This window comes from Podarcis melisellensis (genome assembly GCF_964234715.1).
Source record: "Podarcis melisellensis genome assembly, chromosome: 7".
NCBI lineage: Eukaryota > Metazoa > Chordata > Lepidosauria > Squamata > Lacertidae > Podarcis > Podarcis melisellensis.
This window is the reverse complement of record NC_138539.1, coordinates 24,233,972-24,251,290: the sequence shown is the minus strand read 5'-3', so window position 1 is coordinate 24,251,290 and position 17,319 is coordinate 24,233,972. Positions and strand designations below refer to the sequence as shown.

The window sequence follows — 17,319 nt, the reverse complement described above, 5'->3', positions numbered from 1 at the left end:
TAAATTAACAAGTGGGGTAAATAAAAAAAGGTTGAAAATCCACCTTAAATCGTACCAGTTTGCATTCTGTCTTGATTACTGAGGTAATGCACATACTGCTCTGAAGTCTCTAATGCACATACGGATGCTAAGTATGACTGTCATCTGCCAGTCAGATGTTACACCCACACCCAGTGCTTTTCTTCTAGAAAAGGAGGTGCCAGTACTGTGTATCCTTCAGTACCCCCCAGGGGGAAAAAACACTGCCCACACCTCACATTTAAAGCACTCTTATGCCACTTTAACAGCCATGCTTCTCCCCTAAGCATCATGGGAACTGTAGTTTGTTAAGGGTGCTGATCTCAAAGACCTACAATTCCCAGCACCCTTCACAAACTGCAGTTCCCAGGATTCTCCATGACGGTTAAAGTTGTGTTAGTGCTTCGAATGTATGATGTGGATGTAGCCAGAGTTGTTGCAGTGTAGCTCTCTCTCTATATAGCACCCTGGTTTATATGCATTTCAGATTTATCGTGATGTTTGGAATGCACCCCTAGCGTTTAGAGAAAAAGAGATTATGCTACACAGTTCAAACCTAGATTCTTAAGATTCCATGCTTCTTGGAAGGGGATCATTGCTAATTCTGTGGCCTTCTGTAGAATGGCACTTATTTCCTGGCCACTAGGAACACACACACACACACAAAAGTATTATAACTTTGGAACTGTATATGACTTCTTCTGTCATCGATAAACAATAGCATTTTTGCAGCACACTGATGGAACAAAAGCTAGATGTAGCAAGTGACATGTCCACAATTCTTTGAAATTGAGTGGCCTACTTCACAAAGGATGGACTTCTATTTGGAGGAATCCTCTGTTTGAATGGCTGTCTGGTCCTTTAAAGATAAAGAACCATAGGAGCAGATAACAGGTCCTTGAAATTGCCCATCTACAATTAGCACCTGGGCATCAGGCTTTTCACAGTCTTCCCCCCATTATGGTGAGATGCATTGTAGTTCTATTAAAATTATTTCTAAATTTGCACCTCTACATATCAGTCAGCATTTTATGCAAATGTTAGCCCTCTCTTTTGGGGATGTGTTTCCTCTTTTTCAGTCATATGTACAAGTGGCCACCATACTTTGGAAGGTCTTAAGCTGCACAGCCATTTGCTGGGATCCAGCTAAGGCTCACACCATTGCCTAAGGGCTGTGATCCACTAGGAGAATGGAACAGAGCTCACTTGCCAGGAGCACTCTTCAAGAAGCACACATGCACCCCACTCTCCTTGTTGGAAATAATAATTGAGGAAACTTGCCTCATTGTCATAGAGGCATCAGCAACCCACTTTCACTCTGACCCAGCCAGAGTTCATCCCTACCTTCCAAAGGATCTTAAACAATGGCTGCTGAAATGCCAGTTTGGAGGTGACAAATTTGGGTGCTTGTGCCATAGCAAACGGTGGTGTTAATTTTTTTTTTAAAAAACCCAACCCAAACACCTCCTTATGCTGTTAAGAGAGATAAGTTCTATGTCTCCTTAACCATGTCTGATTTATGGCTACTACAGTGCAGGGGCGCACAGAACGGCTAATTGCCTACCTTCCTTTTCGAAACTGAATATACCTGCTTGGGTGGTCAGAAAGGAAAGAATGAAAGAAAATGAAACACCTAAAGCCAGTCTTCAAATTAACCTCTCAAGGGGTCCGCAGATTTCAGCAGAGTATATTCTTCCGTGATGAAGTCACTCGATTTGGTAATAACTACTTGCCTCAGAATATTATTGCAAGGCTGATTTTAATGAATGTTTGTGTAGAAGTTGGAGGAGATATGTGTGAAGTACTTAATTATATCTCAGTGACTGTTTAATAAGTGATGCCAGAAATATTGTGCATCGCCCAGAAAAGCAAAGGGGTGCTCATCATTTATTTTACCCGGTGCAATCTTCAAACTGCTTCACAATGTCGTTCCTTCTGCCCTTTTCTGGGTTACAGCCTTCCTGTCTGATCTGAAAGCACAGACGTGCAACTTGTCAATGTTATTTAGAGACATTCCCTATCAGTAGCTCCCCACAGTCAGCCCGACTGTGACTTTCAGATTACCCTAAATTAAGAAAGAGAAAAAGAAAAAGAAATTGGAGATTTGTCAATGGTGTAAGAAAGCAAAGCTGCCTCCAGAAGTAGGAACATGTTTTTTAAACACAAAGAGGGCATTTTTGGTGTTGTCACCTTGGCTGTGAAATTCTCTCCCTAGAGATGCTCACTTGGTGACTGCTTCGGGGGCATTTCAGTGCCAGGCAAATGCTTCTTTACATTGTCTTAAGGACTTTTAAGGCGTACCTCAACCTTACACCCTCCAGATGTTGGGCTACAACTTGCATCAGCCCCAACCAGGCACCAGGTTGTGGGAGGCTGTTTAAAATATTATCACACACCACCCCAATCTCTGAGCAGTGCAAGATTCCAGGGGTTCCAGGTACTTACCCCATATTTGGTTTCCTCGAAAGGAGAGACAGCGGGGACTGTGTTGTCTTTATGATATATGGTTTATTGACATATATATACAATCTGTCCCTATGGTGCAGGGGCTCACAGCATTAACACCCCAAAGAGGGTCTTGCTTCTCCCACAGCCACAGCTTTGGATTTCACCCAAAATCAGGCATGGCTCTGTTTCTCAGCTGCCCAGCCTGCAGCCTGCAGCCTCTACAATCAAAGCTCACATATATAACTCAGACTTTTGTGTTTATAACTAATAGAGAGTTCAATGGGAGGAGCACCCATTTGTCCTCTGGCACCAAACCACTTCCTTTGTTACCTTAACAGCCTATACATAGGCCATTACCTCACCAGGAAGATAGCCTGGCTATTCCAAGAATTGAATCCATTCCAGAAACTGAATGCATGCTGGATCCAGGAATTGGAAGGGACTCAAGCATGTAGTCTACCCCTCCCAACTCACAACAATATTTTAAATTATTCTTCAGATCTGCTCTTGTATTGTTTTACAGTTGAGTTTTGCATCATGAAATTTTATTGATTCTGCAAGGCTTTTACAGTACAAGCCTCCCAGAGAATGTTCTCTGTAAATAAGTATGCAAGTAAATAATAAAGCAAGTTTCTCTTTTTGCAGCTTTTATGCCAGAACCTCACACTGCTGTTTAAACTCTGAGGCTTTTCAAAAGCCACTTTGCAAGTTCAATAACACTGCTCAATAGGCTGATCTCTCATAACAACTATGTCACACTGGCTGAGCTCTTCTTCATTGCATCCATTGTGCTCTCTTACTCGTAACACCTTATTCAAAGCACCACACATTGTAATCCACACATAAACCCAATAAAATAGGTTGTTTATTATCCTTGTATGGCAGATGCAGGGTGGACACTATGAAGCACGGGTTGCCCAATGAATTCACAGCTATGGGAAGCAGCCAATCAAGACACAAGTTTAAAGGAGCAACAAGCAGTTTGCCAGGACACTGTCTCCTCACAGGCAACCAAAATGATTAAGCGGTTGGAGCAACTCCATTGTAAGGAAAGGTCTGGCGAGTAGCAGACATGATCAATGTGTATAAAATGATGCATTGTGTGAAGAGAGCTTTTTTCCCTCCCTCTCTCTTAAAATATGAGCACTAGGGACATGCAATGAAGCTGAATGATTAAAGATTGAGAAGTTTTTCCTTCACACAGTGCATAGATAAACTATGGCATTCGCTCCCACAAGGAAGTAGCGATGGCCACCAATTTGGATGGTCTTCCTTGAAGACAGATGGGTAAGATGCAGAGGGGATGAGAAAGGAGGGAGCACTTCAGTTAGTCTCTCGTCCATATTCCAACAAGGCCCAATTCGTTGGAGCGGCAGTGCTACATCTGAACCGAGCCTTAGCCATTACAATGTTGTCATTCTCCACTCAAAATTTCTGGTTCACACACATTTCCTGTCTAACTGCATGGCAGGTAATGCAGGAAGTGAAACGGTTACCAGAACAATGTCCTCCTTAAAATTGGCCTTTGCAGACCCAAGGTTTTCACTTTATGTCTTTCAGGAGAACATCTCCAACTTTGACATGGTGATGGAGTCTGATGAGGGAACATTCATGCCCACTGGCCTGGCTTTCACAGGCAGTGATAAAGCTCGTGACATCATGAAGGAGATCATGAAGTTGCTGAAGCCCATCAATGTTACTGATGTCTTTGAAAACGGTGAAGGAACAGACATTAATTACTGGATACGTGATGGAATACCAGGTGAGATTCCTGAGTGAGTTGTGGAAATTGCTCAGTTGTTCCTACTGCTTTCCTCTCTTCTTTCATTTGTCTGCTTTTGTGGCAACCCCAGGTTTTGACAATGACTTTTCTTGAACAGCTCCGTACCAGAAATGAAACATGTATACATATCCCAGAGCTAACCTACAGAAGCTTGGGTATAACGTGCGCTTGATCTTCTCTTTGGAAAAGTTATAGATGATGTGTGGGCAGTCTGCCTACAATCTTCTTTTAGGCTTTAGGCTTTATAATAATCTTTCCTAGAGCAGTGGACTAAAAATAGCAGAGCATTCCCTCTGCTTAAATGTAAGTGGGGGCAGACACACAAACCAAAAATAATGCATTGAAATACAGTCTGTGTTTCCTCCTTTATTTGCTTTAATAGTTGGCTGGAAGGAGGGTGCACACTCCCCATTGGGCGCAAGCCACTCCTGTACTTCCAGTTATAATCATAAGCTTTATTTACAAACATACAACAGAGCATGAATGGAGGGAAGGAGGTATTCTTTCAGAAGAGGGGCTCCTCCATAGAGTCATGGGACAATCTCTGAATGGATCCCAATTTCAGCTAACTCCGTTTAGATGTTCTCAGCATTCTCTTTCACTCAAACCACCAACCACTGTTTCTAACATCTACACCCATCTACCCTCTCCCAAAAGCCCCTCTTCAGATGTTCAGCCTCGTGGAATGAAGGGAGAGCAGGAACAAGCCATTGGCTCACCCGCTCCATCACATCCCCACCATTGACCATCACCTTCCACATGTTGAGGAGATGAACTTCTGCAGCAAGGAGCTTTCCTTACTCTTGGAGGTTTGCTGCTTGGTTTAGAATGTCAGAAGATCAGGGTTCTAAGTTGCACATGGAGTCTCCATGAGTATAGAAGACTTCCCACTGCAAACATTCGGCCCTCCAAGTAATGGAAGGCAGCAGGGCCAGACACAGGGGTGATCAGGACTAGCCATCCCACTCTCCCTTATGAAAGTCTAATCACATGGAGGTTGCGAATGCCTGAACAGGGCTTGGGAGTCTCATTACAAAACAAAACCAGAGCTATCAGAAGGCCATCTCCAAAAAAATCAGCTCCTGTTGATAAAACACCATTTGACCATCCCACCCTCACCTACTCAGTGGTTTTACGCAAACCTTTTCTACTGCATTATGTCTTTAGCTGTTACAAAAGGGTTCTCTGTTACAATCATTTTGTCATTTTTCTTCTGCTGCTTTTATCTCGAATCCAGCCCACAATTTCATTTGACTGTAATATTTTTTTTAGATAGTCCACAAAAGGCCTCTGTTCTCCATAAAAAAGTTCATCATTTTGACCTCTTAATTTCGCTTTCAGCTTCGCCATTTCCACATAGTCCATTACTTTCAAAAGCCATTCCTCCTTCATTGGAACCTTCTTTTCTTTCCATTTCTGTGCATATAATATTCTAGCCAATGTTGTCACATACATAAATGACCATCCTGAACTATTTACCTGCAGATGAAAGTTTTGTTGTTGTTTAGTCTTTTAGTCGTGTCCGACTCTTCATGACCCCATAGACCAGAGCATGCCAGGCACTCCTGCATTCCACTGCCTCCCGCAGTTTGGTCAAACTCATGCTGGTTGCTTCGAGAACACTGTCCAACCATCTTGTCCTCTGTCGTCCCCTTCTCCTTGTGCCTTCCATCTTTCCCAACATCAGGGTCTTTTCCAGGGAGTCTTCTCTTCTCATGAGGTGGCCAAAGTATTGGAGTCTCAGCTTCAGGATCTCTCCTTCCAGTGAGCACTCAGGGCTGATTTCCTTAAGAATGGAGAGGTTTGATCTTCTTGGAGTCCATGGGACTCTCAAGAGTCTCCTCCAGCACCATAATTCAAAAGCATCAATTCTTCAGCGATCAGCCTTCTTTATAGTCCAGCTCTCACTTCCATACATCACTGCGAAAGTTTACCAGCCAGCAATTTTAACAGCCTTTTTCCTTCTCCCACTAGCCCTGAAGCCTTTCCATGCGAGCTCAGCTGCACCAAGCAGCATGGTTGGGCAGCTGCCATGGTCCCTTCTTCTCCTGTTCAACTTTGATGCTACTTTTTGCCATACTTGTTCAGGGTATCACCACTGCCTTCTCTCCATGCCCAGTGTGTGCTGCAGGGAGGTCTCACTTGTCTGCTGGTCCACTGGTAGTGTAGATGTATAAGATGCAGTTTGGGAAGATGAAAGAAGAGCCACAGCTTCCCAGCACAATGGGGAATCCCACAGGCAGGATAGGGGTGGGGGTGTGCCAAGGACGCACATCAAACGTAGAGCTACCTCAATTAGAGCCGCCTCTTCCCTCTCTAATTCCACAATACACAGTAAGTGTTGGAACAATGCATGGAGTGACTGCTTTGTTTGTCTGGCAGACCCTCCTCAAAGGGCTCATGTTGCTTCAAATTGCACCATGCATATTCTTGTCCAAGAGAAAAAGCTTTGAACGTCTTGGCGCAGTTCACATGCCGCTCAGCTGCGAACAGGCCAGGGGAATACTTATGGTATGTAATACCACAGCAGCTAATTGTACGTATTCTAACAGCTTGCAGGATTGCATCCAATTTAAGCATGCCGTGAAATGTCGACACTTCATCATTTCCATTTAAATATATTCCTGAAAATTCGCTCTACTACTTCGATGAAAGTCATTTTTTCCCCTTTTCTTCCCTGTTCTTCTTTTTAATCTTACGGAATAGTCTTGCTATCAACAAGAGCTATTTTGGTCACAAATTCAATCACAGGAATTTAGATCTCTTATAATTGACTAATTAGCTGTGTTAGGGTCATGCAGCTTCTGCTCCCAGTTTTGAAATCTACCTCCTCCTCTTTTGGCACAGGCAATTCATCTTTCCCTCTTTTCAGAGTTATCAGACCTGCAAACCAAATATATATATTAGCCATGGCTCTCTTTTGCCTATTTTCCTAAGCCTTGGACACTATTTTGCATTATGCATTACTCAATATTTTGTGTGAACTGATATAGGATGGATTATACAGGTGAATTGATGTAGGATGGATTATACAGGTTTCAAGAAATGCCCAGAGCGGCTGGGGTAACCCAGTCAGATGGGCTGCATATAAATAATTTATTATTATTATTATTATTATTATTATTATTATTATTATTATTAAAATAATAATAATATTGGTGCACAAATACAGTGGTACCTCAGGTTACATACGATTCAGGTTACATACGCTTCAGGTTACAGACTCCACTAACCCAGAAATAGTACCTTGGGTTAAGAACTTTGCTTCAGGATAAGAACAGAAATCGTGCTCCGGCAGAATGGCAGCAGCAGGAGGCCCCATTAGCTAAAGTGGTGTTTCAGTTAAGAACAGTTTCAGGTTAAGAACGGACCTCCGGAACGAATTAAGTACTTAACCCGACGTACCACTGTATAATCAATGTTTAAATTTGTTGGTTGTTGTTGTTGATTAAATTTCTGTGCTGCCCTTCATCTGAGAATCCTAGGGTGGTTTACAATATAAAAACACAAAAAATGCATAGCATAGTAACAAAAAAAACCCAATACCCCCTCACACAGTTTAAAAAGTTATATTACATTTATAATCCATCTTTCCTGCAAGGAGCTCAAGGTGGTATTCATCATAGTTGCCAAGTCTTGGGGGCTGGGGGCCCTTGCTTGTGGTGCAGTGAGGGGGCAGCAGTGGAGGGCGGATTAGGTCGAGCCCACCCCCAATGTTTTGTTCAAGATGGCACCACTGGTATGCATGTTTCTGCCCCTCCACATTTTATCCACAGCGCAACGCCCTGTGAGGGAGGTTAGGCTGACAGACTGTGACTGGCCCTAGTGAGCTGCATGCCTAAGTGGGGATTCGGACCCTGGTCTCCCAGATCCTAGTCCAGCACTCTGACTACAACACCATTGTCATCCTTGCATCTTACTCACGGGCAGCATTTCAGTCCTCAAACCACTTAATCTGGGGTATCTGACCTAACAATACACTAGAGATATATGCAGCTATTTTGCTCCGTAAACAAACATCTTCAGGCTAGATTGTTCAGCCACATTATGAATCAAGTGTCATTCTCCAGAAGAAGAAAAGAAGTTGATATTTTGAACATGGGTGGGTCATCAGCAATATAGAAATGTAGAAATATATATTTTTTATTAAAAAAAAACCCCACACACATTCTTTCCAGGGTGCTTGAGGTTTCAAGACATCAGGGGACCTGGGAACTGCATATCTCATGGTTCCTTGCTCCATGAATCCTCATGACATCATTAAAGGTGCACTGAGTCCTGGAATATGTAGCTTCCAGAGCAGTGGTATCCCTACTAAGTCCTCAAATGCCTTGAGAAACCATATCATTCTCAGAACTGGGATGCTGCAGCTGCAAAGTCCTGGGTACCAGGGATGAATGGAAGATTTGCAGAGAGACCTCTTGGTCATTGCTGCTGTCCATGAGATGATGTTTCAGTCAAAGGAAGAGGCTTTAGGGCTTGAGAGTGGTCGGCATGTTCATGGGGACTGAAGATGGATTCAGGCCAGGTTCAACAGGACCCCCAGATTGGTCGGAGGGGGATGCTATTTTTAGATATTTTGGAGAAGCAGCTTGGTATACCAAAGCCAGCTCCAAATTGAACCCAGGCACATATGCCCATCAAGAGAATTCACTCAAACCTAAATAAGACTGCTCAACAGTAAACACACAGAGAAACACTTTCAGTGGACCAGGTCTTTTTGGATTGCTGAAGACGACCTCATTATAAATCAAACGCTCTTTCTGTAAAAGTACAAAAAAATATATATTCTGTTCTTAATTTTAAGTGCTTTGTAATATGTGTATATGGGTGGTCTTTTCCTTTCCAGCAAATGCAAACCAAATGCCATTGCATTAAATAAAATCATTTAAAACTGATGGCCTTTTGATTTGTGCAGAACATCAGCCTCATGAGACATAGCTTCATTACAGGGAAATCTACCTCAATCAATGGCCTTCGATTTGTTTTTTATTTCTGAACTTTGGTTGGGTCTGGAGGGAAAGTTATTACCTTCCCTGCGGACCCAACCAAAGTTCAGAAAAAGATAGAACTCCATATATGTTCTAACCAACCGGCACAGCTCATCGCTTGCAATGAGAATGTGATGTTGTGCATGTAAAACAGTCTTGCTTGTTCAGGGTTCTTGGTAGGAAAAAGCATGCTGGGACCCCAGCTAGACAAATAGTCTAATATTTACAGCAAGCAAACAAGGCATTAGATGTGAGAAAAGGAAGCCTGTTCCCTTTAGTGTGATCAAAAGAGTCCTGGAGCAAGGTGTAACTTGATGAACCAAGAAGATTACAGGCTATTGACTACAACTTCCAGATCTTGGTCAGATAGGTAATGACTCAAAATGCTGCAGGGAAGCTAGTAATGTTAAAGGTGAACAGTTCACTGTGCTATGAACAAGGCTATTAATGTTGAACATCTCCTCCTTCCACAAGGAAACTTCTCCAGCAGAAAGGCACAATAACCTCGTGACCTTTTATTCATCCGATAGGCCTTTCTGCTGAGACCACAGTCTAGTGCTGTTGAAATGGTTACATCCCTCCTCAGAGGAAAGAAGAGATAAAGCAGCTAATTCCCTGTCTCTTAAGTGACAGGTACTGCTAACAGATAAAAGGGAATTAGGGTTCTATGGAAGGAATTACTACGACTTCTCACAGTGATGTTTATTTACATATCGCATTTTTATCCCATCCTTCCTCTAAGGGCAGGAGTGGGGAACCTTTGGCCTCCTAGGTATTGCTGAACTACAACTTCCATCAGCCATAGCAAGCTGATTGGACAATCCCATAGTATCCTATTGGACAAGGATGATGGGAGCTGGAGTTCAGCAGCATTTGGAAGGCCACAGATTCCCACAGCTGAGGTAAGAGTTGCGTTCTAACCTTGAGTACTATGTCTGCCAATGGTGGTCTTTCCAATAGGGAAAGGATGGCTAACTTGTGAGAAACATCTGGCCACACGAAGTGATCCACCTGCCTCAAAGCTTTATCTGGGAGCAGACTCTGCCTGCTCTTTAGCTATCTTCTCTAAAGAGCAGGCACAGGGATCTTTTATATCCAATCCTAGCGCTGAGATCAGGGATAAAGTCCCTTGCCTGCTCTTTGAGAGTAGCTATCTCATCCCATCACTACAGTGCAAGAGGCTGGAAATGCTGGTGGGTGGGTGCTTCTGTATGTGTGCATGAGTGTGTGTGTGTGTGTGAGAGAGAGAGAGAGAGAGAGAGAGAGAGAGAGAGAGAGAGAATGCTGCATGTCTGGTGAGTGTGTGTAGCGTTGGTGTATTCCTCTGTTGTGACAAGGGGGGCTGTTGCTCTCCATCTCTGGGTTCCAGAGCCCGTCCTTCAGTCATGTAATGGAACTTTGCAACCTGTTTCAGAAGCTCAGCCAGCCAGGTTCTTTTCCAGTTTAGGGAAACACTGTTTTGTCAACTCTTGGAAGCCATGATTCGGACCTCTCTCTCTCTTCTCAGGGGTTTGACCGTACAATGTTCACGTACAATGGTGTGTACAATTGGACTAGGGGTTCTAGGCTAGTCTCCTAGCCAGCGTGGTGTAGTGGTAAGAGTAGTAGACTTGTAATCTGGTGAACCAGCTTCGCTTCCCTGCTCCTCCACATGCAGCTGCTGGGTGACCTTGGGCCAGTCACACTTCTTTGAAGTCTCTCAGCCCCACTCACCTCACAGAGTGTTTGATATGGGGAAGGAAGGGAAAGGAGATTGTTAGCCGCTTTGAGACTCCTCAAGGGGAGTGAAAGATGGGATATCATGTCCAAACTCTTCTTCGTCTTCTTCTTCCTACATGTTCCTTGTAAATTAGGGGGAAGCTTCTGACCGGCTTGGAGAGCATGATGGTCATATGTGAGGTTGGCACCCTCCCCCCCACAATTGCCCTTGCAAGCTTGAGCCTCTGGCTCTAATTGTTCTACAAAAAAATTTCACCGCACACCACTGCCACAGAACCCTTTAGGCTTCCAGGGCTCTCCCAGGCATTCAGGGCCCGTCTCTTGGTGCCCACCTGTACCACCAGCAGCTGTGTTTGAAGGCATGCACTGACTTTACATTACCTTAGTACTAAGAGACCTGCTCCCCTTTCTGAATGATTCTAATCCCTCTGTGCAATGTGGCTTTGCACCTCTTCACTCTTGTTTGGGGTGTAGGTGGGGACAGTTCCCACTGGATTTTAATCCCAGGGGGCAGAGTGTAGTGAATGTCAGCAAAAAGAACCCTCAAGTCTATAATGCTGTGCTTAAAACACAGTGCCCCAGCAATATGCTGAAGTTGCATCATTCACAGAAGGATCGACATGCTCTTTGCAAGTACTTGACGAGCAGCAACTGAAGTCCAAGGCCAGTTTATTTAAACAAGGACATCAAATAGTTGTTGAAAAACATGAATGTTCTCCATGCAAGTTCTTGCCCATGACTGAGGGTAAAATGTTCTAGGGCAGATAATCAAAGCCTGGCTCAGCCTTGACATTTTCAGTTCTTTTTCTATAAAATCACTATAGTTAAAATACAACCTTTATACTTCACTTTTATAGAACTAAATTATTATTATTGGAAAAAAACACCCAGAACGATCCATACAATGGCAAGGCATGCCAACATGTCTGTGTTGCTGGTGTTCTCCATTTTTAAAATAAGGTCAGTTTGAACTTCAGGTCAGCATTTTAGTGACACAGGGCTTTTAAGAATGGAAAAATAACAGGCAAGTTTTGAAAAGTTCCCCTAAATAGCACTCATTTCCCCCTGGCACTCATCATCACAATGGTTTTGCTAGCTAGGGGGTCAAAATGTTCTGGCATGTGTGCCTCTTAAAAATGTAAACTCAAGTGTCTGGTGAAAGGGGTTGCATTATGCACAACCCATGAGCAGCTGGATTTTCTTGGGGGGGAAACGGGTCATTGGGAAAGGCCGAGATAATTATTATTTATTATAGCATCTTTCTAAACCAGGCCAAAATCAAGCGAGCTGCTCACAACCACTTAGTTATCAGTGCTGAGCAGCATTTGAATCAGGGCCCCATCTGAGTTGGGCTGACCCTCATTTTGTCCTCATCTTAAGCCAGGCATTGCTAGTACGACTAGTAACCATGCCTTAAAATATAAATAAATACCAAGCATTGGGGTGGGGTGGGGGCAATTTTAATCAGGACTGCAGAACACGAGGAGGAGAAGTTTAACCCTTCTCTCCCCAGCTGCACTGGAAAACCTCCATGCACAACACTTAGCCTTAAAACTGTCTTTGGTGCCAATGTGATTTCCTCCCTCTCGGGCTAATTACCTTGCGGTGATGGGGTTTGTGAGTGCAACCAAAATTGTGATGGTGAAGACAGGGCCAGTCACTGTGACCCCCACTTTTCGCCCATATGATTGTTAATTGCAGGAGGGGGGAGCGCCTAGGGGGGCTTTAGATGTACTTCAGTTAGGCCTGATTTTGGCATTCATATAACTCTAAGTAATATAATTAATGATACAGGGCTTCTCATCTTCTTTTGTTAGATGACGACATGATCCAGAAGTATTCACAATGCTAATTTTTACTTTGAAAGACAAAAAATATTTACCTAGAAAACCTCACCTTAATAGGAAGGTTCTAATTTTAAGAATCAGATTTCCACATTGCATTTCGCAGCTATTAATTTGGTTTTGGGTTTCTAACTTGGAAAGAAAGCTACATTTTTCTAGTATCTTGAAAGTGAAGGATTTTGCGGTGAGGTGATGTCTGTTCCAGCAGACTGCAGGTCTGTATCGTTCTCCAAAGCAGCTTCCTCAAGAATTTGTGTATGTATGCGTAAGGAGCCTATGTTAACCTCGGAGATTATAAATTCAACCTTTCATCTAGTACAGCTGTCCAATATAGTTTTCTGCAGTGCTGATAGAACCTCACCTCCCGTTCCCTAAACAAACTCAGTCACATGGGTTACGGGAAGAGCAGTTTTATTTCCAGACACTGTTTACTGAAAAAACTTGGTCGTTTTTTGGACTTTGTTGTCTTACGGACAAAATAAACTAGCCTGTACCAAACAGTTTTGTGAAAGTTTAAACAAGAATCTTGTGTAACTTATGGCCACCCTTTGAAAAAATGTGTTATAATTCCAATAGCAGCAACATAAATAGCACTGAATGAATCAATCATTACCATTTATGAATGGAAATGCTCATAACCACATAGGTTTTGAAATTATTCTGAAGGGAATTAGTTTTGAAAGTAGCAAGCATGCAACTTTGGACCATCATTATAGTCTAAGTAGTCTAGCTAAGGTCTAATGAACAATAAATCTGCAGTCTTCACATTTCCATATCAGTTTGCATTTACTTTAGTAAAAAAGTTAATTAGCATTTTATCATGAATTTTTCCTGTTGTACCCAATTTTGTAAGCTAATTGGCCTAATATACTATAATGCATTTTTTTGCATCATGCAACATACAGTGAGGGAGGAAATTTGATCCCCTGCTAAATTTGCCCGTTTGCCCTCTGATGAAGAAATGACCAGTCCATAATTTTAAAGGTAGGTTTCTTGTAGCCATGAGAGACAGAATAACAAGAGGAAAACCCACAGAAACCCAGAAAACAAAAGTCAGAGATTGATGTGCATTATAATGAGTGAAATAAGTATTTGATCCCTTTGCAAAAGATGACTTAGTACTTGGTGACAAAACCCTTGCTGGCAATTGCAGAGGTCAGACATTTTACAGACCAGCCCTCCGCGCCAGCCTGTTGTTGTTTAGTCATTTAGTCATGTCCGACTCTTCGTGACCCCATGGACCAGAGCACGCCAGGCACTCCTGTCTTCCACTGCCTCCCACAGTTTGGTCAAACTCATGCTGGTAGCTTCGAGAACACTGTCCAACCATCTCGTCCTCTGTCGTCCCCTTCTCCTTGTGCCCTCCATCTTTCCCAACATCAGGGTCTTTTCCAGGGAGTCTTTTCTTCTCATGAGGTGGCCAGAGTATTGGAGCCTGAGCTTCACAATCTGTCCTTCCAGTGAGCACTCAGGGCTGATTTCCTGAAGAATGGATAGGTTGGATCTTCTTGCAGTCCATGGGACTCTCAAGAGTCTCCTCCAGCACCATAATTCAAAAACATCAATTCTTTGGCGATCAGCCTTCTTTATGGGTGCAGCTCTCACTTCCATACATCACTACTGAGAAAACCATAGCTTTGACTAGACCTTCGTTGGCAAGGTCTAATGAACAGCCTGACGTGGAGCAAAATTTCAAGCCGGGAGCATGAGCCTAAGCTCGTGCTTTGCATCATTGGCGGGGGGGGGGCGCTGGCCATCCCATAAAGTTGCCGCACCCCTAAAAGGGGGTAAGCAGACATGTGAGCAAAACCTACCCAAAAGGAGTTGCTGTGCTCATTAAGCCTGGCCCCCCTGTGCAGATCCTGTGGCTGTTTCGTTTTTTCTATTTTTAAAAACAGAGTTTAACTCCACCTACTCCCTGTGATTTACTGCTGGCTTGCTCCTGACAGTAGTTTCATCTGTAAAGGTGAACTGCTTCTAGTTTATCTCCCATCCCAAGTGAAAAGACGGACTAGCAGAATTCCGCCTGTGTTGCCGTAGATTCAAACCAGTGTTTACGGCCAACACATTTGGTTAGAAGAAGCTAGATGGGTAAATACCTATTTAAGTGAACTGTACTATGAATAAGTAGGGTACATCTGGAATGCTGAAGTTGGCAGCAGTGTCTGGGTGGAAATCGGGAAAGTGTCTGGGAAAATCCAAACGTATGGCAGCCCATGTCGGCAGTGCCATTTCTGCCGTTTCCCCATAAAAATAGCTCAAAAACAGCTTTTCTTTTGAGATTTTGCCCAAAATGCTCAACACCTTTGCCGGGGGAGCTCAACAACCTTTCTGTCCAGATTTTCACTGTTTGAAATATGGCAACCCTAGAATAAGTGTGCCGCTTTGAAGTCGTACCAACCGCTGCCTTTTAGTGCTCATTTATATAATTAGTCTTGTCTGAGCAGCTGACGAGTTGGTGCTGCGGTGCCCATCAGCTTCTTGTTTTAGAAACAGCAATTCAGTAAACACAGCAATCCCACCGCTTTCCACCTCAGCCCATTCTCTACATACCCCCCTAAAAGTGTAACATAAGTACCTTCTGTTAGCCCAAGGAGCAGACGCTAAAAATACGGCTTGATTCTTTTACGGTATATTTGAAAGGAACTGTTTACACGTGAAGGAACTTCCCTGAAATTCATTAGGCAAGTAAATCCCATAAGCAATTTCTTTTTTAATGACCTACCCAATCTAGTTTATGAATTGGCCAGTTGAATTCTGAATGATTGGAAGCTTTACATGGACTTAGTAAATCATTGGAAAGCCAAGATCTCCTACAAAGTGCATATTGAGTGTAGAAGCTGCCTGTGTACTGTGGTGAATATGCCTGGAAAGGATTGGAGCCTTCCTGGAAAGGCTGAGCCTTGTTGGGTTGCTGTCATTAGCTGCCAGCTGAGGGCTACTCTACACAATCTGCTATCCCAGGCAGATTCAACGAGCGTCTTCTTCTCCACAGTGCTACCGCTGTAGCATGTGGCACTGTGCATAACAGTCTTCAGAACCACAAGTAAGGTGGGTTTTTTAAATTGGTTCTTTGCAGCAGCATCCAAGACTCACAGGAGTCTCAACAGATCTTGGGCTTTCTTGGAGGGGGGGGGCTACATCAGCAAGTGTAGCTCTCATCCCTTTTGAGCCAGAGATAGACCAGGGTAACTCTTTCCCCTAGCTCAGCTGGCATAATCTAAAATGGCATAATTTAGGCTAGCATATATTTCCAAAAAGAGGTGTTCCAGGGGAGTGTTCTTTCTTCTTCTTTGGCAATCACTCGCAGCCAAGTAAGATTGTCTTCCATGAACATGTCTTAACAGTGAGTCCGTAAGTGACTGTGGAGGCCAATTCTGGATCCACACGTCCTTCCACAGTGGGGACATAGGTTTCCAGGCGAGAGTTGATATGGCGAGAGTTTGCCAAGCGTGCCTTCCTCTTAGCACATTTCTCCCTTTCGTCCTGAGTTCAAGCGTCTTCAAAGTCCATGACCCGTTTGGTAAAGGCTGTTCTTCAATTGGAGCGCTCGCAGGCTAGTGTTTCCCAGTTGTCGGTGTTTATACTACATTTTTTAAAGATTTGCCTTGAGAGAGTCGTTAAATCTCTTTTGTTGATCACCGCATTATGCTTTCCATTTTTAAGATCGGAATAGAGTAGTTGCTTTGGAAGACGATAATCAGGCATCTGCACAACATGACCAGTTCAGGGGGGTTGTGGTGGTGTGGTGTGGCAGGGATGGGACAGAGAAAGGAGAGACTTACACCTGTGGCAAACTCTGTTCAGCTCAGTCATGTGGCCTTTGGCCCAATCCTGAAAAATCTGGTCCACACCCCTCTTCCAGCTTGGCTGGCAATAGCTCATCCTAGAGGCTCCTGAGCAGAGTTTGGAATGAGAATAATGTGTATTCCAGTGTTAGCTGCTTCCCAATCCTCTGCAAAAAGCAGGCTGAACAAATTCCACCTCCAACCCTAGCTTCAGAGCTGAGTGAGGATTTGAACCCAGGTCTTCCTGATTCCATGTACAGAACTAAACCACTTTGCACCATATTATTCTGAGCCCTGCAGCACAGATTGCCAAGCCAAATCTGAGAAAACATACCTAGATGTGTGGATACAGTGTTAGGAACCTAGCTGTTTTTGTTCTGTGACAGGTATGTGTATTTTCTTTAGCACTCAATCAGCTTCTATGAGCCATCCAGTCTCCCATAAAATTATCTTGTCCTAGAGGAAGACAAGGATAAAAGGAGTGTGCTTTTGACCAGCTAGGAGCTATTAAGTTGAAGCACCATGCCAAGAGACCAATTTTAATTGCTTGGCACTTGGAGAACCAACCGCAAATGTTAAATCCATTACTCTTTAAAGAAAAAACAACAACTATTGGCTGCATGACAAGAGAGAGTGTTAACCTGTAACACCATCTTTTGTGAGCGCTTAATTTAATGCTAATAGGCTTTGAAAAAATTGAAATTGCTCCTTAAAGAGAGTCTTGTCAG

General features: G+C 43.4%; 1 protein-coding gene across 4 annotated transcripts in view; it reads left to right on the top strand.

Moving 5' to 3' along the window:
- CPQ (carboxypeptidase Q) overlaps positions 1–17,319 on the top strand; it is a 161,739-nt gene that overhangs the window by 129,993 nt on the left and 14,427 nt on the right. For all 4 annotated transcript variants that reach the window (XM_081919787.1, XM_081919788.1, XM_081919789.1 and 1 more), the window contains one exon: positions 4,027–4,228. In XM_081919787.1, the coding sequence (XP_081775913.1) occupies positions 4,027–4,228 (202 nt within the window). The remainder of the gene's footprint in view (positions 1–4,026; positions 4,229–17,319) is intronic.